Below are 18397 nucleotides of genomic sequence, written 5' to 3'. Positions count from 1 at the left end.
AAGGATGAATCCGTGGACTGGATACACCTTGCAAGAGAAATCAAGCATTCAATCTCCAAGCAGTCAGACGCTGAGAAATTAGATTTGGATGTTTGAAGGGACCTTGAAGTAGAAGGTCCTGCCTCAGCGGCAGAGTCCAAGGTGGAAAGAATGACATGTCCACCAGATCTGCGTACCAAGTCCTGCGTGGCCACGCAAGAGCTATCAAAATCACTGAAGCTCTCTCCTGCTTGATCTTGGCAATCAGACAAGGGAGCAGAGGAAACGGTGGAAACACATAAGCCAGGTTGAAAGACCAAGGCGCTGCTAGAGCATCTATCAGTGCTGCCTTGGGATCCCTGGAACTGAACCCGTAACAAGGAAGCTTGGCGTTCTGACGAGACGCCATGAGATCCAGTTCTGGTTTGCCCCAAAGTTGAATCAACTGTGCAAACACCTCCGGATGGAGTTCCCACTCCCCCAGATGAAAAGTCTGTCGACTTAGAAAATCCGCCTCCCAGTTCTCTACTCCTGGGATATGGATAGCTGATAGATGGCAAGAGTGAACCTCTGCCCATAGAATTCTTTTTGAAACCTCCAATATTGCTAGGGAACTCCTTGTTCCCCCTTGATGGTTGATGTAAGCTACAGTCGTGATGTTGTCCGACTGAAATCTGATGAACCTGACCGCAGCTAGCTGAGGCCAAGACTGAAGAGCATTGAATATCGCTCTTAGTTCCAGAATGTTTATCGGAAGGAGTGTCTCCTCCTGAGTCCACAAGCCCTGAGCCTTCAGGGAGTTCCAGACTGCACCCCACCCAGCCCAGAAGGCTGGCATCTGTCGTTACTATTGTCCAATCTGGCCTGCGGAAGGTCATACCCTTGGACAGATGGACCCGAGATAACCACCAGAGAAGAAAATCCCTGGTCTCTTGATCCAGATTTAGTAGAGGGGACAAATCTGTGCAATCCCCATTCCACTGACTGAGCATGCAGAGTTGCAGAGGTCATAGATGTAGGCGGGCAAACGGTACTATGTCCATTGCCGCTACCATTAAGCCGATTACTTCCATACACTGAGCCACTGAAGGGCGAGAAGTAGAATAAAGAACACGGCAGGAATTTAGAAGTTTTGACAACCTGGCCTCTGTCAGGTAAATCTTCATTTCTACAGAATCTATCAGAGTTCCTAGGAAGAGGGGATAGAGAACTTTATTCTTCATTCACTTTCCACCCATGCAACCTCAGAAATGCCAGAACAATGTCTGTGTGAGACCTGGCAACTTGAAAAGTCGACGCCTGTATCAGAATGTCGTCTGAGTAAGGGGCTACTGCTATAGCCCGCGGCCTTAGGACCGCTAGAAGGGACCCTAGAACCTTTGTAAAGATTCTTGGTGCCGTGGCCAACCTGAAGGGAAGAGCCACAAACTGGTAGTGCCTGTATTGACCCTCCTGGATCATAGGAAGGATGGTTCGAATAGTCTCCATCTTGAAGGATGGGACTCTGAGAAATTTAAGATCTTGAGATCTAAGATTGGTCTGAATGTTCCCTCTTTCTTGGGAACAACAAACAGATTTGAATAAAAGCCCTGTCCCTGTTCCTCCTGCGGAACTGGGTGGATCACTCCCATAACTAGGAGGTCTTGAACACAATGTAAGAATGCTTCTCTCTTTATCTGGTTTGCAGATAAAAGTGAGAGATGAAATCTCCCTTTTGAGGGAGAGGTTTTGAATTCCAGAAGATAACCCTTGGACACAATTTCCAATGCCCAGGGATCCTGGACATCTCTTGCCCAAGCCTGGGCGAAGAGAGAGAGTCTGCCCCCCTACTAGATCCGTTTCCGGATCGGGGGCTGCTCCTTCATGCTGTCTTAGAGGCAGCAGCAGGCTTCTTGGCCTGTTTCCCCTTGTTCCAAGCCTGGTTAGGTCTCCAGACCGGCTTAGACTGGGCAAAAGTTCCCTCTTGTTTTGTGTTAGAGGAAGTTGAAGCTGCGCCACTCTTGAAGTTTCGAAAGGGCCGAAAACTAGACTGTTTGGTCCTTAATTTGTTGGACCTGTCTTGAGGAAGGGCGTGACCTTTTCCTCCAGTGATGTCAGAAATGATCTCCTTCAGTCCAGGCCCGAATAGGATCTGTCCTTTGAAGGGAATGTTGAGAAGTTTAGACTTTGAAGTCACGTCAGCTGACCAGGATTTAAGCCATAGCGCCCTACGCGCCTGAATAGCAAAACCTGAATTTTTAGCCGTTAGCTTGGTTAAATGAACAACGGCGTCAGAAACAAATAAATTGGCTAGCTTAAGGGCCCTAAGCTTGTTAATATCTTCCAACAGGGTTTCAACCTATAGAGCCTCCTCTAGGGACTCAAACCAGAAAGCCGCGGCAGCAGTGATTGGGGCAATGCATGCAAGAGGCTGGAGAATAAAACCTTGTTGAATAAAAATTTTCTTAAGGTGACCCTCTAATTTTTTATCCATTGGATCTAGAAAAGCACAACTGTCCTCGACAGGGATAGTGGTATGCTTAGCTAGAGTAGAAACTGCTCCCTCCACCTTAGGGACCGTCTGCCATACGTCCCGTGTAGCGGCGTCTATAGGAAACATCTTTTTAAAAACAGGAGGGGGAGAGAATGGTACACCTGGTCTATCCCATTCCTTAGTAATAATTTCAGAAAACCTTTTAGGGATTGGAAAAACATCAGTGTAAGTAGGTACTGCATAGTATTTATCCAATCTACATAATTTCTCTGGGACTACAATAGTGTCACAGTCGTCCAGAGTTGCTAAAACCTCCCTGAGCAATACGCGGAGGTGTTCAAGCTTAAGTTTAAATGTAGACATATCAGAATCAGATTGAAGTATCTTTCCTGAATCAGAAAAATCAGCCACAGATTGAAGCTCCCCTGCTTCAGCTTCATTATATTGTGAGGGTGTATATGAGATAGCTACTAAAGCGTCAGAGAGCTCTGTATTTATTCTTTCTGTATTTATGGGCGCGCTAGATGTACTTGGCGTCCCCTGAGCGGGATTTATAGGATCTGACACGTGGGGAGATTTAGATGGCATAACTTCCTCCTTGTCAATTTCTTCTGGTGATAAATTTTTTAAAGCCAAAATATGGTCTTTGTAATCTATAGTAAAATCAGTGCATTTGGTACACATTCTAAGAGGGGGTTCCACAATGGCTTCTAAACATAATGAACAATGAGTTTCCTCTATGTCAGACATGTTTAAACAGACTAGTAATGAGACCAGCAAGCTTGGAAAACACTTTAATAACTGAACAAGCAAAAAATAAAAATGGTACTGTGCCTTTAAGAGAAAAAACAATCACAGAAACTGCTAAAACAGTGAAAAAAGCAGTAAATCTTACGAAATTTTTACAGTGTGTATAATAGGCTGAAAGAGCATTGCACCCACTTGCAAATGGATGATTAACCCCTTAGTTTCAAAACCGGATCAAAAAAACAATAAACGTTTTTAAACAGTCACAACCAACTGCCACAGCTCTGCTGTGACCCTACCTGCCCATACAACGACTTTGGAAGGCACAAAAACCCCTTAGAGAGGTCCTATATGTTCAGGGGACTCCAGGGAAGCTGGATGTCTCAAGCTGCAAAAACTAATGGAAAATGGCCCCTCCCAACCTGTACTCACAGTGAGAGGGCCTTAAAAAACTATCCCTAGGCAAAATCTAGTCAGCCATGTGGAAAAACTGGGCCCCAGAATAAAGTTTTATCACCAATATGAAATAAACGTTTATACACCTCAAGCAAACGTTATATCTATTCAGTAATGTGAGTAAATAATAAAATATTACCCTTTACAGCAAGCATTTATACCAGTCATTATTAAATCACTGTAATCAGGCTTACCTTAAATAAATCCGGTATTGTCAGCATTTTCTAGCTTATCATTTCTCTAGAAAAATTTAAAACTGCACATACCTCAGAGTAGGAGACCCTGCACACTATTCCCCCAGCTGAAGTTACCCATCTCTTCAGTTATGTGTGAGAACAGCAATGGATCTTAGTTACAACCTGCTAAGATCATCAAAGACCACAGGCAGACTCTTCTTCAACTTTCTGCCTGAGGCTAAAATAGTACAACTCCGGTACCATTTGAAAATAACAAACTTTTGATTGAAGATAAACTACATTAATGCACCACATCTCTCTAGCTGCTTCCCTTGTCGAGAGCTGCAAGAGAATGACTGGGAGGTGGCAGTTAGGGGAGGAGCTATATAGACAGCTCTGCTGTGGGTGATCCTCTTGCAGCTTCCTGTTGGGAAGGAGAATATCCCACAAGTAATGGATGAATCCGTGGACTGGATACACCTTACAAGAGAAATATACTTTTTAGCTTTTGTCTGCAACATGGAAGTTAAACATGTAGAACACAATTGAGCAGGGGGGACCACATGGGCTTCTTCACAAAATAAACACTTGTCCAAATGTAAAGAAATACTAGACCCCCTTTACACAGAGCCCTCCATACTGAGGTCACAGGCAATTCCCAAAGAAAAATTGTAACACTACTGGAAAGAATCTTATTTTTTAATAAAAATATGCTATAATTATGGGATAAAAAATCTGGATCAAATATATCCAATTGGATTACAAAGCAATACAATTTTAGTAGTTTGATAAATTTATAGACTAAGCCCTTGTAAGACCGGAGTGTCTCAAAACCGGATCGCTATTATACAGGCACCTCTATAATGCCAGCAAAGCTGGGGAAACTCACCACCTCCAAGAAAAACGTTCGATCCGACTGCCGCACCACTCAGAGCTCTCCACGCTTCTCTATTTTGACAGAAGCAAAGAGCTAAGTGGCCGGTGATGTGACCGCAAGAGAGAAAGGAAATGACAGAAGCGTGCGAAAACCATGGTTGAATTTCCCACTAGTAATTGAATGAAATTGTGGACTCTCCATGCCATAGGAAATATATATTTACCTTTCTACAAATAACCCAATGCGGGTCAGCTTTTGCCAATATTCTTCTTAATCTACATACCTTCTTTTTACCCTAATGGTATGTAAAGCAAAAAACACAAGATATTATGTAACAATCTGTTCTTTTATTAGAATTTCTTACAATATTACATACTTTCTCGTCTGCAATCCAGAAACTTTTTTTTTTTTTGTAATTACTCTTTGTACATTTATATCATACATCAAAACCTGGACAAAATATGGAGTTTGATAAAATATACATGCCACAGCAGCTGATTTTTCTTCTCTTTTTTGCAATTAAGATGAAAACTATAGTTCTGTCCTTTAAATTGTGCAACTACAGCAAAAAAAATAAAATTAAAATAAAAAATATATATATATATACACACACACAGAGTGCAGATTTATTTCCAAATCTTCATTCTAATAATGGTGGCTTGTCATTAACAGTAGTTGGTTATGTAAGCCCTGACATCTTAATGTGGTAAGTAGGAACCCTTGGTTGATAAATTAGAGTAAAGGTCGGTTACATTTATTTTTTAAATCAAAATCAAGAGCCAGCCAGAATATTAAGGAAAATGGTAAGGGTTACATATACAGATGTACACAGAATAATTAAAAATGAGACAAATGTAAAAGTGTTTAGGAACTATGGCCTCCTGGCTTCCAGAATTTATAGACAAGTGTTCATCATTAATTGTTCCTCAAAGAGTGCAAGCTGCAGGGCTCTGCATGTACCCCATTCTCTTCAATTAATCAAAAAAAGCAGCAGCACTTTTATATTATATCCTTTCTTTATTTTAACAGTATAAGATCTTATGCTGTTCCAATAAAGAAAGGATAAAATATATGAAATGCTGCTGCTTTTTTTTGACGCCTGACATCCAGGACAACCATGGGGAGGACACAATTAGAAATATACAAAACATTTCTCCATCACATCCATCTGATAACTCATTCAATCAGTTGGGCATTCAGCCAAAGTTCAAGACTTGTGTCAAAAATAAAGACCATTAAATAAGGATTAATACTTCTAAGGGAAGGCTGAAGGTGACCAACAGAACACATTTTAAAATGACCTCAATGAAGCTGGTATGTCCTCTTTAGAGCCTGAAGTGTCTGCAGAAGAAATATTTTTCCTTTGCAGTTATCAAAGCCAGGTTGGTGAACCCTTATGTCCCATGATTGGGTGGGTGTTGCAGATCCTGGCTTGAGAATATAGGGTGAAGCAAGGGATGAAGGTGCAACGCAGTGGCAGCTGCAGCAGAGGATGGACGTGGAGCAAAGAGAGTTGGATACAGAGCATGAGGGACATGATGCAAAGTGAGGGGTCCCCCAGGATGAAGTGCAGAAGCTGGGATGATGTGAATGGGATGACTAGCAAGAAAAGCAGCAGGATGAGCTGGAATAAGTGAGTGGGTAAGGTGGGAGAGAGATATAGGAGTTAAATGATGCTGTGGAATATGGTGCACCTGAGTTAAGTGCTGTGGATGAGGTTGTATACCCATGGCTGCTGCAGCAGCAGCATGCTGAAGGATAGCATGCTGGACAGTGGTTAAGGAGGTTGCAGAAGCAGGGGGTGGTGCCTGCTGTAAGTGAATAGGTTGGAGGGCTGGACTAGCAGGCTGTAGTGCTGGTGGTACTGCTCCTGCTGGGAAACTTTTAACCTGTTTTGCCATTAGTTGCTGTTGAATATGCTGCTGAGCTGCCTGTTGAAGCTTACTGTACTTTTCCATCTCTTCTGGGGTAAAAGTGATGGGCTGGCTCTCTAGGGGTGCCAGTGAAGCCTCATCATCTTCCTCTTCATCTTCCTCATCCACACCATCTATTGTGGCAGAAACTGGATCAACTGTGAGAGGTGGGTATCCAGACTGGAAAAAATCTGTTTCTGATGGAGGGGCCAACATTCTCCCATGGAGGGGAGGAAATGGCAAGTTGCCATTGCCTAGAGAGTGAGGTCCAGCAGCTTCTCCAAACCCTGGAGGAGGGTGATGGAAGCAAACTGGTGCCTCTGAAGGCAACTCTGTATTATCTTCTGCAACATTTGTAGAGCTATCTGGTACAATAGGATTATCCCCCAACAGGGGTTTTACTTCTATTTCTTGCTCTGCAACCACTGCATCTGTCTCTCCTGCTTCATTTTCTCCTTTCCGAGAAGATCCTACCTTAAGACCTGCAGGCAATTTTCCTATAATGGGGAGTTGTGGAGGTTTAGTTCCAAGGACAGGTGGTAGTTTGGGGCCAAAGTATCCTTGTGGAGGGTCTTTCACTTTAGCTCCAGTCTTACTAATCCCTGAGCATGCATCTTCTCCAACACCAGCTCCTTTTTCTAAGCGGCGTGACTGTATCTTCTCCAGAAGCTGTTTGGCAGTTAGAGAACACCGGCCAAAATCCTTTTCAGTGCTTCTTCGAGGAAGTAAAGAGCTGCTACTCCCCCTTGCATCAGTACGAGAGTCTTCTCTTCTGCTTCCAGACCGTGTATAGTGGGGGGACTGCGAGCGGTATATTTTTGAATGGTTGAAGTCACGTCTCCCCCCCCTGTGGCTGTCAGCACTCTCCCTTCTGTGTGATCCCTTCCCAGAATGACTGCGGGTACTGGTGCTTCGATCTCTACTATAGCTCCGACTGCGTTTCCAGCTGTGTCCAGTCAGGCTGCGACTTCTCTTGCTACGACTTCGGCTACTGCTACTTGATCTTCCCCGGCCTCTACTTCTATTTCCTCTGGAGCGGCTGCGACTTGTTGACCGACTCCGGCTGTAGTCAGAAGAGGAATATTTATGCCTTTTGGAGTGTCGTTTTGAAGCTACTGAGTCAGAGTCAGATCTTGGAGAACGTTTGGAACGATGTCGTGGACTGCTGCTATAGTCACTATATTCACTGTCTGAATAGCTTCTATCCCGACTATAACGACTCCGGTCAGAGGATTCTCCGGTACTGGAAGAATAAGATCTCCTTTTTCCCGACCGAGACCGGCTTCTGGAGCGATCACTGGTAGAGTCATATTCATCACTATCTCTTTCTATGGATTTTTTCCTTTTTGGAGAGGCATCCTCACTATCATAATCACCACTGCTCTGTCTACTCCTGGCCTTTGAAGGGGTGTGTTTGTGGGAAGTAGAGGAAGACAATTCATGTGGTGCGGGAAGTAATGGCCCCGGTTTAGTTTCCAATTTTTGTTTTTTTTTCTCAGGTTCTTTGGAGCAACTGGGAACCTCTTGTTTAGTGTTAATATTACCCCCTGTTCCAGGGTCTTCCTGAGGCAGTAATTTTTTTTGTGCAAGATCTTTAGTACTGCTGGACACTGCAGAAATTTTTCCAGATTCTGGCTCCTCAATTTTTATGGCTGTTTTGGAAGGTGCCTTTGCCTTCTTGTGTTTATGCTTTTTGCGTTTCTTTACTTTATGTTCTGTCCCCTCCTCTCCTTCCTTGTGTTTCCTCTTATGTTTGCTACTTTTTTTGTGCTTTTTTTTCTTCTTGTACTTGCGAGACTTTCCAGCAACCTCAACAGTGTTCTCCTCCTCAAGAGAATCTTTTTTACTTTCACCTATAGTAGCAGAGGATAGTTTGGGTTGAGCACCACATGTGTGCACCACTTGTTTGGCTTCCTTGTTTCCCCCTAAACTTTCAGAGTCTTTGCTAGGTGTAGAAGACACAGTATCCTTGCTTGCCCCAGAGTTATCTTTAGATTTATCAATTGCCTTCCCCTTACCATCTTTATTTCTTGATAGTTTAAAGTCAAAATATAAAGGGTTGCAGCTATAGGAGATAGCAGGCCCAGCCTGAGTGAAGATTAGTAACTCAGAGGGCCACTGCAGAGTAGTGCTCTCATCTTTACTCAGTACTGGAAAAAACGGCCCAGTTGGATGATTTGGTCTTTCTGGTTGTTCTTTACTAGCCATGGAACTATCCTTGGGAGACTCTGTTTTTGAAGACGGGTTAATTTTCTCATTAGCAGCTACATCTTTTATGGCTTTAGGCATAGAAGTTGAACTCACTTTCTGCTGAGAGCTAACTGTCTGGCTTTCAGCAGCACTAGTCTTATCTGACTCTGGAGCTTTTGAAGATTTTGCCTTGTTTGAATGAAATGGTTTCTCCTCCTCTTTTAGTGGTTTGTTCTCAGCAAGAGTTTGTTCTGTTGACCTCATAAAGAGCAAAAACTGAAAATTAGGTTTTACCTTACAGTGAGCAGGTGGCATGTAGTGATAATACTCGGGCTCTCCAGCTTGACTTCCTCTATCTTCACGCTTCATTTTCTTCAACTTGGAAAGGGTGCTTGCAAGGGAAGCCCCAGTATCAACCTGACTTTCATCTTCCTCTGTTTTACTATCACTTCCTCGGCTGTTCTCCCCCTCAGATGATTTAATCGCTCCAATAAGTTCAGTTGGTGCTTTTTCTGCCTCCTTATCCTCTTCAGGAGATCCAACTTCTTCTGCAACATCTTTGAAGACAGCAGCTGAAGATTCTAATTTAAGTGGAGTCTTCTTGGCAAAAGAAAATGAAAATCCCACTTTCTGCAGAGATGATGTGCCAGTGGAACTCTTAAATCCAAAGCCGACTGCTTGAGCAGGAGATGTTGATGGCTGGGGTGCCTTTTCTTCAGGAATAGATCTAGGGCTGTCATGTGCTGGGGAGGTGAAGCCGATTAGTACATCTTCCTCTTCAGTTCCTTCTTCATCAACAGCAACAGTGGTTGCCTTGAACATGGGTCCACTGCCTGGTGCACTGTTGTATTGGCAAATAAATAAAATGGTAAGTTAAGTTATAAAACAAAAGCACATGATATCTAATGTTACAGAAAGCAGCAATTCTAATTAGGAAGCATTTTGTAATAAATCTGATTTAAATTTTCCATTAGGAACTACATTCTGCACTTCTGAAAGAGAAGTATAAAAGAAACAATTTATATATCTTAACTGATAAATGAATTTATTTAATGGTGGTGAGAGTCCACAACCTGTTAAGTATGGAATATACATTCTTACCAGGAGGAGGCAAAGATTCCCAAACTCCAAAATCCTATAAAACCCCTCCCACCTCAGTTTGATGTATAGCCAAGTGTTGAGGTGTAGAGAGTGAGAAAAAAAAAAGTGCTTAAACAAAAATTAACAGGTGGGGGCTCGTGGACTCTCACCATTATGAAATAAATGAATTTATAAGGCAAGATATGCATTGTTTTTCTTTCTTTCATATAGATGGCAAGAGTCCACGAGTAACAATAAAGGGAGAGATTAAAACAAACAGCTTTTTTCGCTGAGAAATTAAATCTATAACCAAACAATAATGTATTTTATGACAAACTCAATATATAGGCACAAACTAAGACAGCTGCCTGAAGGCCCTTTCTACCAAAGGCTGCTTAAGAAAAAAAAACATAAAAAATGGTAACATTTAGTAAAGGTATGCAGAGAAGACAAATTTGATCAACTAAAGCCTCATTCTTGAAAGCCCAAGATGTGGCTACCGATCTAGTAGAATGAGCTGTAATTCTCTGTGGCGGAGGCTGACCAGCCTCTAAATAAGTTTTGTGAATCAAAAGTTTCAACTAAGATGCTAAAGAAATAGAGGCTTTCTGGCCTTTCTTAGGAGCAGAAAAAAAGAACAAACAGACTAGTCTGTCTGAAATCCTAAGTAGCATCAACATAATATTTCGATGCACTAACAACATCCAAAGAATGTAAAGATCTTTCAGTGTCATTTTTTTGGATCAGGACACAAGGAGGGAACAACTATTTACCTATTAAGTCTGTGTGAGGAAACAACTTTAGGTAAAAATGTAAAAGCAGTCCGCAAAACAGCTTTATCTTGATGGAAAATCAGATAAGGAGACTCAAAAGAGAGAGCAGACAATTCAGAAACTACTCTATCAGAATCAATATATTTTTTTTTCTTTTCTCTTTTTTTGTTTGGAGAAGGCTTTCAGAAAATTTTAGCAAAATGCATTTATTATCTCAGTGTACCATCCCAAAGAATTACATACCTGTACTCCACTCCTGAGCCAACTAACCCCTTCTTGACCTAGAGACATTTGGGTCTTCTCTCATTGGTTAATCCACCCTATTTAGGCTCACCTGTGGCACCAAGTAATCTATCTCTGAGGAAGCGCATGTATGCATGCGCGAAACATGTCAGATAGAAGGAGCTGTACCTCTTGTCTATCACTCGCATGAATAAAACACTGTTGGCACTGGCTACCTGGTTCCAGACTCGTTTGTTTTTCTCCAAATCAGAATAGATGGCCAAAAGAAACACTTGCCATGAAAGTAGTTTAATGTCAAATTTATTCATAGGCTCAAAAGGTGGAGCCTGTAAAACGTAATAGAAGGTGAAGACTTCAAGGAGAAGAAATAGGCCTAATAACAGGTTTAATCCGGATTTAAGCCTTAACAAAACAATGAACATCAGGAAGGTTAGTAATCTGCCTATGAAATAATACAGAAATGGCAAAGATATGTCCTTTCAAAGAACTGGCACATAAACCTTTATCTAAACCAAAACTGAAGAATCCTAAGGATTCTAAAAGAATGACCGGGATAATCATGGTTGATAAACCATGAAATAGAAATGTGATAAATGTTCCTACAAATAGGCTTGCGGGCCTGAATCAGAGTGTTAATCAGAGTCAGAGAATCCTCTATGACTGAGAACTAAGCATTTAATTTGAATGTCATCAAGTGTAGAGACTTTAAAATCTGGATGGAAGAAGGGACCTTGAGACAGAAGGTCTGGTCTTAGAGGAAGAGGCCATAGCGGGCAACTGGACATTCGGACAAGGTCTGCATACCAAATCCTGTGTGGCCACGCTGGGGCTATCAAGATTACAAATGACTGTTCTATTTTTATCTTGGAAATCACTCTGGAGAGTAGGATGAGAGGGGGATATACATAAGCAGGCTGGAAAGACCAGGGAACTGCTAGAGCATCCAATACCTCTGGGAGGTTTGTTGTTCAAACAAGAGGCCATTAGATATATTTCTGGTAGGCTCCAGTGTTTCACAATCAGATATAACACATCTTGGTGGAGAGATCACTCTCCTGGATGTAGGGACTGATGACTGAGGTAGTCTGCCTCAAAGTTGTCTACACCTGGGTTGTGAATCGCAGTGATGAGGCAGAAATTGGTTTCTACCCAAGAGAGGATTTGAGATACTTCTATTATGGCTAGGGAACAGTGAGTTCCCCCTTTATGATTGACATAAGCTACTGCAGTAACATGGTGTGTCTGAGATAAGGCTCCCTTTTCAATAGAGGCGAAGCCTGAAGGACCATGAAGATTGCACAGAGTTCCAAAACACTGATTAGCAACCTCGCCACCCGAGGATTCCAAACTCCTAGTGTTGTCAGAGACCCCCAGACAGCTCCCCAACCTGAAAGACTTGCATCTGTGGTGATCACAGACCAGGTAGGAAAAGCAAAAGAAGTCCTCTAAGTAACAGACTGGTGATTCAGCCAAGTCAGAGATAGGAGCGTGTTGGGATATAAGATTATCCCTTGCGATATCTGAGTATAATCCCTGCACCATTGGCACAGCATAACAAAGCTGAAGAGGTATCATGTGAAATCGAGCAAATTAAATTGTGTCCGAAGCTGCAGTCATGAGGCCTAGTACTTCAATACACAGAGCCACTGAAAGAAATGAGGGAGATTGAAGGTTCAGACAAGCTGATATCAATTTTGCCTCTTTTCTGTCAGGGAAAAGTCATGGACAATGAATATCTGGAAACCTAAAAATGTGACCTTTGTCTGAGGAATCAAGGAACTCTCTGGTAAATTGATCCTGCAACCATGTCTTTGAAGAAACAATTATTAGTAGTTTTGTGTGAATTTCTGCTAAATGAGAAGATTGAGCCAGTACCAAGATATCGTCAAGGTAAGGAAATACTGCAATACCCTGAGTTCTGATTACAGATAAAAACAACATTTAGAACCTTGGTAAATATTCTTGGAGCTGTAGCTAGACCAAACGGAAGAGCAACAAATTGAAAATGCTTTTTCAGAAAAAAAAACCCATCAGAAACTGGTAATGTACTGGGTGAATTGGGATGTGAAGGTAAGCATCCTGAAAACCTATTGTGGACATAAAGTGACCTTGTTTAATAAAAGGCAGATAGTTTTCATTTTGAAAGTTAGTATTCTTACAAATTTGTTTAAAGCTTTCAATTCCAGAATTGGTCTGAAAGTGTTCCTTCTTTGGTACAATGAAGAGATTTGAATAAACTCCCATCCCCTGCTCCTGCAAAGGAACTGGAACAATTACTCTTATATCTTCCAGATTTGAGACAGATTTTAGAAAAGCTTGAGCTTTTATTAGATGTTTTGGAATATGGGTTAGAAAAAAACCTTCCTGTGGAAGGTCTTATTTTGAATGCAATTCAATATCCCTGAGAAATAATGTTTCGGATCCAGGGTTTTTGGAAAGAAAGTAACCAAGCTTTCTGAAAAATGGTTTAATATGCGAACCTAACAGTAATACTGGGTTGGGGGCCATACCATCATGCGGTCTTAGAGAATGAATTTTATTTCTTATTCTGTTTTGATTTGTTCCAATTTTAGGTGGGTCTCCAGACTGAGCCAGGGGGTTTAAGGGAGGAGTCCGTTTTCTGTTCTCTATTCTGACTAAATGAACAAAAACAATTAGGAGCTCTGAATTTTCATTTGGGTTTTTTGTCTTGAGGAAGAAAAGCTTCTTTACCTCCAGTAATAGTAGAAATAATAGAATCCAGTTAAGACCCAAACAATTTATTTCCTTGGAAAGAAAGATGATGATCTAGTTTTAGACACCACGTCAGCATTCCAGGATGTAAGCCATAGGGCTCTTCTGGTAAGTATAGCCAGAGACATGTTATTGATGTTAATTTTCATATCATCAAATACTGCATCAAATTGTTTGCATTTTGAAGTTAATTCAAAAGATTAGAATATTCAGGTCAGTGAATAACTGCTGTGCAAGACTGGTTAACCAGAAAATAGAAGTAGCAGCCACGTCAACAATAGATATAGCTGGTCTAAGTATAGAGCCAATATGCAAAAATGCACTTAGATAAGATTCAAGTTTTCTGTCAAAAGGGTCTTTAACAGAAGTACTGTCTTCTAGAGGAATAGTGGTGCATTTGGAAAGAGTGGAAAGACCCCATTAACTTTGGGAACCGTTTCTCATAACTAAGTTAGCAGCAGGTAGAGTATATCGTTTATTAAAACCTTGTAGAAGGATAAAGAGAGACACTTGGTTAGACCATTCCTTAGCAATTGTGTCAGACAGCAAAAGGTATAGGGAAAATCTCAGGGAGATTGACAACTGTTTTATATACTGAATTCAAATGATTAGAGAGTTTATCATCAGAAGGTTTAGATTCTTCAATTCCTAAAGTGATTTAAAAGAAAACAAATGTTTAATTTTAAATAAAAAGGAGGAATTATCAGGTTCTACGTCAGATGAGGGAGCCTCACTGTTAGAGGAATCCTCACCATTCGAAGATACTTCAGTATTTTGTAGGTCAGGACTTATATTACTAGTAGAAGGAAAACTGACCTTTTTCGCTTATTCAAAGGCGGTATTGCAGCAAGGGCCTTCATGATGGTTGCAGTAATAAATTTTTTCATTGCTGTAGGTATTCCATCGGCATCTATCCGTAAGGAGGAGACAGTAGGTGTGTTAGGACGTTAAAGTGCTAAGGAAATGCAGCCTAGGGAAGCAGTAACCGTCAGTGTGCGCAATTTTCAGACACTTTATTTGGGGGGAAAAGCACGTTAGTGTTCTGCATGTGAGAATCCGTTGATGCACGCTAGTTAGTTCAACGTGTGCCTTTCTCTGACGAGCTGTGCGTTTTCAAAGGGTAGGGTCAAATGTGACGCACATTTCGGATTTATTTTAAGTGCGTGTGCTATGGGGTGCTAAACTGACAAGCATGTAAAGTGTTGGTTTCAAAGGCTTTGCATCAATATTGACGCACGCTTCCTGCGTTTATTATGGTGCGGAAAACCTGACAAGCATATTAAGCGTTGGATTTTATGCGCGCATGTGGAAATAGAATTGTGGAAATAGAATTGCGCAAAAAAAAAAGCAAGAGGAATAGTATCTGTTCCAGGGCCATATATACATATAAGTTTCCATAAACATAGCTGAGTGTCTATATAAAAAATACAAAATATACTTACCCATAGACACTCGTCCACTTAGTAGCAGACAGCCAAACCAGTACTGAAACATATCAGCAGAGGTATAACGTCAATCTGTAAAGGGAGCCAGAAACCCTGAAACCGAATTTATAAGGAGGCTATGGATGATTTCCCATGAGGCGAAAACATTGTATCATGAGGCAGGGCTCCAATCACATCCCTCTGAGGAAGTACTCTTAGGGGAACTGGGCTTCAATATGCCCTGAAGCGCATTTCGCTAAAGAAATCAAGCACATCATCTTACTTCAACCACCTCCAATAGAGGCAAAGTAAAAACTAAGGTGTGAGGGGTTTTATAGTCTTGGAGTTTGAGAAACTTTGCCTTCTCCTGGTAGGAATGTATATCCCATACGTAACCGGTCATGGACTCTCGCCACTTATATGAAAGAAAAATAAGTCATGTATACAAGTTAAAAGCCAATTTCAGAACAAGCTGGATAGTGGATACAATATTACATTAAAGGGGCTAAACAGCTCAGCGAGAACTGCAGGACATTCTGTATAATATGATTCTGTAGCATCTTCCAGATTTAGGTAATCTACTACCGTACAGATTCTAGAATGCTTTAATCAAGTTTAGCAAAATTAAAATCAGCTGGTAATCAATTTTTAGAGAACATGTTTATATTCAACATTGATATGAAATCCAAGCACCTTTCTGCTATCTTTCTCTGTTCTGCCAACTCAAGCAGACGTTTCAGAGCTTTCTCTTGCTTCCTCTCATCTTTCCGGGATCGTGAAGATACATTTCGTGCAAATTCTCTTTGTTTTAAGTCCTTTAGCCTCTGGAAAAATAAATAAATATGTCAATTTGTTTTTTTTTGTTAAAAATACAGATTTTATTTCCTGACATAAATCCTGCAGGTTTCATAAAATGAAGTTTTTAACATTGATAAATCATGTACTCGATCTTTAATAAATAAATAATTGAGGGGCTTTAAATATCACAACACTTCTGCTCCATGCATTAGTTTATGCAAACTTTTACAAAGAAAGATTTGATAATTGCTCAAACACTGCCTTAAAGAAACACTCATGGTACAATAGATAAAACGGTGTTTCCCCTTAATGTGTTCAAAATGAATTGTTATACCTACGGCAGAGTATTAAATGTATCAGAAATTATCCCTTTATATTTATTTTTGTATTTGAAGTACGTGGTTTTGCTCATTACATCCAACACCTGTTCTCAAAGACATGCCCATATAAATAAGCTGAGGCTACAGGTAAAGCAGACCTGCTAATGTCATATCTGCCTAAACAGCATTATAATTAGGAATTCTAATGCTAATTAGTTTAATGGCCATTTTTGGTTCAGCATCTGGGTAACGCTTGCTGATTGGTGGCTAAATGTAGCCACCAATCAGCAAGCGCTACACAGATAGGAGATAAGAAGTATACCACAATGGAAGTGGTGCCTTCATAATAGTCTAGTGATGGCCAACTTTTGGGTTTTAAATGTCCCTTTAAAGAGATTGTCTTCTGAAAAGAAAAAAAAAAATGCCTTAAATGCTTTAAGTACTACCAACAGTCCCTATTCTAGAACCAGGGTAAAAACCTATCACAGAGCGTAATTTAACGAATCCTTAAAATAAAATGGACATAAAACCTAGAAATTTTCTTTCAGGATTCAAATAAAGCACACAATTTTAAACAACTAATTTACTTGTACTATTATATTTTTCTTTGTTTTTTTGTTATACTTTTTTTGTTTTGTTATTTTTTGGGACATTTTTTCTGCAGGCGATTTTGAAGTTGAATTCAATTTAAAAAAATAAAATAAAATGTAGTAATAAAAAAAAATGTGCTTTAGTTAAAGTGATGGTAAAAGGTTTGATGTGTTCTCCAATCAGTGCTCTCTCCTTTGGGCACCTTTTGTTGTAGCTAGATTGCTGATGGGAAAACATTTCAAACCTTTAGCTAACAGAAAAATTTACTTTTTAAGTGGGCGGCAGAAAGGAAAACGTCAACAGTAACAGACAACACTCCCTGAGCTCTTATGGAGCCCCAAACCACTCCCCAACTGGAGAGACTTGCATCTATAGTTATTTTCCAGGATTGTCGAAGAAAACTTATCCCCTGCTTTATCGGCTCTAGCCAACGAGATATCGATTCCCTGGTGTCAAGATCCAGACTTAACACCCGAGATAAGTCTGATTGTTCTCCATTCCATTTAGCATGCACAACTGTAAAGGTCTGAAATGAAAGCGAGCAAATAGCATAGCGTCTGATGCTGCTACCATGACCCCCACTAACTCCATACACTGAGAAACCAAAGGATGGAAGGTAGATTGCAGGCAGCAACATGCAGATTGGAGTTAAAATTTTCACTGTTCTGAAAGAAAGACCTCAGTCAGAGAATCTATGATCACTCCTAACAAAATGTACTCTTGTCTGAACCAAGATATCATCCAAGTAAAGAGCCACAGCGATGCCCTGAGCTCTGACCACAGCTAAAAGCGCACCCAGCACCTTTGTGAAAGCTCTCTGAGCCGTAGCTAGACCAAAGAGGAGTGCCGTTAACTGGAAATGTTTGTCCAGAAAAGCTAATCTGAGAAATTGATAAAGATCTCAGTGGCTTGAAATGTGAAGATATGCGTCCAAGTCCACCATAGTCATAAATTGACCTTTGAGGACAATTGTTTCCATCTTGAAGGAGAGCACCTTCAGAAAGTTGTTAAAGGGACACTCAAGTCAAAATTAAACTCATTATTCAGATAGAGCATGCAATTTTAAACAACTTTCCAATTTACTTCCATAAAAAAAAGTGCTGTGTCTTTTTATATTTAAACTTTTTGAGTCACCAGCTCCTACTGAGCATGTGCAAGAATTCACAGAATAAGCGTATATGCATTTGTGATCGGCTGATGGCTTTCACATGGTACGTGTATGCATTTGTGATTAGCTGATGGCTGTCACATGGTACAGGGGGAGTGGAAATAGAAATAACTTAAAATTTTAATAAAAAAAACTAAATTTATGCTTACCTGATAAATTTATTTCTTTGACACAATGAGTCCACGGATCATCATTAATTACTGTTGGGAATATCACTCCTGCCCAGCAGGAGGCGACAAAGAGCACCACAGCAAAGCTGTTAAATATCACCTCCCTTCCCTCCCACCCCAGTCATTCGACCGAAGTAAAGGAGAGAAAGGAATCAACAAGGTGCAGAGGTGTCTGAAGTTTATCACATATCCACAACCTGTCTTAAAAACAGGGTAGGCCGTGGACGCATCGTGCCAAGAAAGAAAGAGATTTATCAGGTAATCATAAATTTTGTTTTCTTTCTAA

The 18397-nt window shown here is 40.7% G+C and overlaps 1 protein-coding gene across 1 annotated transcript in view; it reads right to left on the bottom strand.

Moving 5' to 3' along the window:
* Positions 1-5035: 5035 nt before the first annotated feature.
* The window catches only part of GPATCH8 (G-patch domain containing 8), a gene marked incomplete at its 5' end in the record, with an annotated part of 245482 nt that continues 232120 nt past the window's right edge, over positions 5036-18397 (bottom strand). Inside the window, 2 exon segments of the mRNA XM_053699970.1 lie at positions 5036-9652; positions 15758-15888. Coding sequence (XP_053555945.1) covers positions 6103-9652; positions 15758-15888 — 3681 coding nt within the window.

This window comes from Bombina bombina, chromosome 1, assembly GCF_027579735.1.
Source record: "Bombina bombina isolate aBomBom1 chromosome 1, aBomBom1.pri, whole genome shotgun sequence".
Taxonomy (NCBI): domain Eukaryota; kingdom Metazoa; phylum Chordata; class Amphibia; order Anura; family Bombinatoridae; genus Bombina; species Bombina bombina.
Note: the sequence above shows the minus strand (reverse complement) of the source record. Positions and strands in the feature narration are given on the sequence as shown.